Here is a 3,794-nt window from a genome sequence, read left to right on the forward strand (position 1 = left end):
GCAAAATACTAGCCCAGCTCTTAGAATGGCACAAGAGCTTGAACATAGCAAGACTTCCCCTTGCTCCCCCACCCCAAGGTTCCCACAGCTGTTCAACATTGCTGTGTGGTGCTCCTGCCAAACAGGTGTCCCTGCCTCCCTGAGGGCTGGTAACAAATGACTACTTCAGTTCAATTTGTGCAATGGAAACTGTTTCCATTACAAGCATAAGCGAAATCTATCCAAGCAACTGATTCTGGGATCCCAAAGCACACGTTTTCACAACCTATACTGACATAGCCTTAGCCTTTCCATTAAGTTGGTCAGGTCAATGATTTCTTTGTTCCTCAGCTCATGAAACATAGGTTGGCAAACACCACCTTCACTAAGGCAGGTACTGCTCTAAAGCCCTGGTTTAACTGCTTCGCTCCAGGTCTGCTCAGAGCCTTAAATTCAAGAGATTATTAGTGAAAGAGAACCACCACTAAAAGCTTACACACACATTCCTTCCTTATGCATAATTTAAATACTGTCAACACTTCCTTGCAGCCTAGTAATTCTGACATTAATCATTCTGCAAATCAGTTTGGTACTGAACAGAAAAATTGCATCATGTTGTAACAATTTGACCAATCCTAAACTAAGGCTGCCAGAGGTTGATTAATTAACTGCACACTGTGACAAAGTTTTACATGACCTGGTGTTTTAAGTTGATCATGAATGATTAGGGCATTTCAACTTTCCATTGCATTCCTCACATATGAGAGGACCAGGAAAGACAGCTTGCGCTATATTTCAGACTAAGCCTTATGTCAAGTGTTCCTTTAATACATCCTTAGGAACAAAGCCTCTATGTTAAGATGAATCAGAATCTCACTGCATGGCAGTTTTGACATTTCCTAGACACTGGTATACCCCAGTCACAAGATACATGACATAGCTCCATCCATCCTTCAAAGAAAGGTCACTGAAGATCTCTGGGGGAACAACAGGTAGGTGTCTGCAGGGGATGGTTACAACAGCCTGTCTACAGCAACCGGACTAGCAGAATTCAGTAGTAAGAACTAACTTGACTCTTGGAAACTTGATTAAGCTACAGTTCAAATCATACTATCTGCATTTAGGCTACACTGACTAGCAGTCAGTTTTGTTTATTTAAACAAGTACTTATCTATATCACAGATACTCAGCATTTTCTGTAACAGTTGATAGTAGTTTTTTCTCAGCTTTTAAGCTCAACACTGCAGCTGAAGCCTACTCTGGTACTAGTACAGTCCTAACCTTGCACCTTGAATATTTAGCTTGATGAACCACTTATAGGTATGTTTTTATCCCTTATGTGACCCAATATAAGCTTTGTTATTCCATTCAAGAATTCAGAGGAGCTGTGCAAGCAGTGTTATATTTAAGCACTGAGCTCAGATTCCCAGAACTATTCTAGGACATCCTCCTACATAGACTTTTACTCTTTTTAGAAGAGTTTTCCCCCAGATTAAGACTAACATTCAACTCAATACTTGAAAGCTTCTTTATTTTGCTGTTAGACTTAGGCTTTAAGGACACCTTAAAATCAGTTATATAAAGATTAATATTGAAAAAAAAAGTGGAGGTGCAATTGCAGAAACACCCATGGCACCTTCAAATATAAAAATATATCCAAATTATCGTCCAGGAAAAAGTGTGACACCATTTCTGCCCTTAGCTGGCCCTGCCAGCTTTTGGGTCATAACTCCTCACTGCAGGGCTCATATTGGAAGGAGCATCTCCAAGGTTCATGTCACAGGCATGATTCATAGCAAACTGCTTCAATGCAGCACATGGTCCCAACCTTAAGTTTTTTGAAAGCATTCCATAGTTCTCCCTTGAGCAGTGGGTGAAAAGTATCCAAACATCTCCTGGGATGCATATGTCATATACACAAAGCCATCTTCATCTTTGTAGCCCCTGTACACTTCTGCCATTGTCAAGGACATACTGGCTAGGCTTTTGTTGTTCACCAGCAGGTAGAAAGCTTGTGTAGCTGTTAAAGCCATCCTGCTTCTAATTGAAGGGAAGAGAAACAGAGGATTAAGTATTAGCAGATTTAATAAGGTCTCAATTTCAGTCATGAAATATATTGGGCAGAGCAGTTGCATGCGCTACATACAAAAAGCAGTGTGTAAAATCATTGTGTGGTTTAGTGTCTTCATCAGCAGGAACTGTATGTTTGGAAACTGAAAGGCTTGTGCTTTGAGGAAAGCCTTACATTGTTAGACCATGAGTGCTATTGAGCCTGGACTTTGAGCTCCCAATCACCAGGGAAAAGTGTTGAGCAGAAACCAAGAACTTCAGCAGCACAGCTAAAGTAAAGGATTCCAGCATGGTCTGTTACACTTATTATGAAGTCTACCTTCAAAAGAAGAGTCCTTTCTAGAGACATTACATAGCAGGATCAGGACCTAAGTTGTCCAAGAGCCAAAAGCATGTTTCACACAACTTATCATCTACAGAGATTTTTTTCTGTACTTTAAAATGTGTGTTGGCAAGCACATAGCTTTAATACCTTGTCAGAGAACATCCCTTAACACTTTGTGAGGCTTCTTCTCTGTAGTGTTTTACTAAGAATAATTTAAAAGCACATTTCATGCCACTCACACCTAGGAGCTGTTTTGAACTTGAGCAAATCCAGCATAGTGCAGAAGGAGAGCAAGACAGCAACAGCTGTGAGCAGAACTGAACCACAGACCCCCTGTGCCAAGTTCATCAGGCAGGAAGAAAGCAGAGCAGGAGTCCAATGTAGTCTTTACTCACTACAGTTAAGGGGAAGACAGAAGACTTTATGAATTCAGAAAAGGTTAGACCACATCTTTTCCCCAAAGGCAGTTGTGAAAGCATCTGTTGGTTTTCTTTAAAGACTTGCAAGAGAGGAAAGCAATTGCCAACCCCTTGATCCTCCTCACCAGCCAAGAAAGCAAGATGCTCCAGCACAGCACTAGACACACCTGCTCAGAGAACAGCAGCAAGCCTCAACTGCAGCATAGCCCCACAGGCACTCACCACCTACCTTATGATGGTTATAAACTGTGTCATGGTCAGCTCCTCGGGAACAAGAAACTTGGTTTTGTCCAAAAGAGGAAGGTATTTCTCTTTATGGTATCTCTCAACTATTACCTGTGTTAATTAGAGTCATACTTAGAAAACCCCAGACCATCCAGCTCCTTCCCCTCCACCGCACTTCACGGAACGGTTCCCAGCGGTTATCTCCAATTAGCAGCATTGGCCTCCGAAAACAAAACTGAGATTTACCGGGATTTTTGTTGGGAACTTCGCCCGGATTCCTGCTACTTCTTCCAGCCGGGTGGCTGCGCGGGAGAGAGGAGAACGTTACGCGTGCGCGCATCCCCCACCTCCTCCCGTCCCCCACGGTGCACCCGCCATCCCTACCGAAGCTTTTCCTCAGCTTGAACGGCCGGACGGGCTGCGCCCCGGGCACCGCCTGCATCCTCCCTCCAGCGCGGTACTCCGCGCAACGCTACTGCTACTGCCGCCGCCGCCGCCGCGCCGCGCTTCTTATGCGGCCGGCGCAAGGCCCCGCCCCGCCGGGTGCTGCGGGATGAGCCGCCCGGCTCGGCAATGGGTCTTGTCTCACCACGCGTTTTCCCTTCCCCAGCGTGCCAACGGGGTGCAAAGGGAAGGGGAAATGTGCGGCTGGTGAGCCTGCTCTAGTCCCTCCGAGCAGCATCCTTTCTATTCCTAAATTACCTGAAGTGCGAGAGATTTTACAGGCAAGGCAGTAAAATATTCTGTGAGAGGTGAGAGGAGCTACCCTATGGGGT

General features: G+C 44.7%; 1 protein-coding gene across 1 annotated transcript; it reads right to left on the minus strand.

The window, feature by feature from the left end:
* Positions 1-1,611: 1,611 nt before the first annotated feature.
* MAP1LC3C (microtubule associated protein 1 light chain 3 gamma) lies at positions 1,612-3,477 on the minus strand. The gene is made up of 4 exons (XM_005146011.3): positions 3,403-3,477; positions 3,265-3,320; positions 3,023-3,129; positions 1,612-2,019 (listed from the first exon to the last, which is right to left on the minus strand). Exons 1-4 carry the CDS (start codon positions 3,458-3,460, stop codon positions 1,809-1,811), a joined length of 432 nt encoding a protein of 143 aa, XP_005146068.2. The 5' UTR covers positions 3,461-3,477; the 3' UTR covers positions 1,612-1,808.
* Positions 3,478-3,794: the final 317 nt, after the last annotated feature.

This window comes from Melopsittacus undulatus, chromosome 3 (assembly GCF_012275295.1).
Source record: "Melopsittacus undulatus isolate bMelUnd1 chromosome 3, bMelUnd1.mat.Z, whole genome shotgun sequence".
Taxonomy (NCBI): Eukaryota; Metazoa; Chordata; class Aves; order Psittaciformes; family Psittaculidae; genus Melopsittacus; species Melopsittacus undulatus.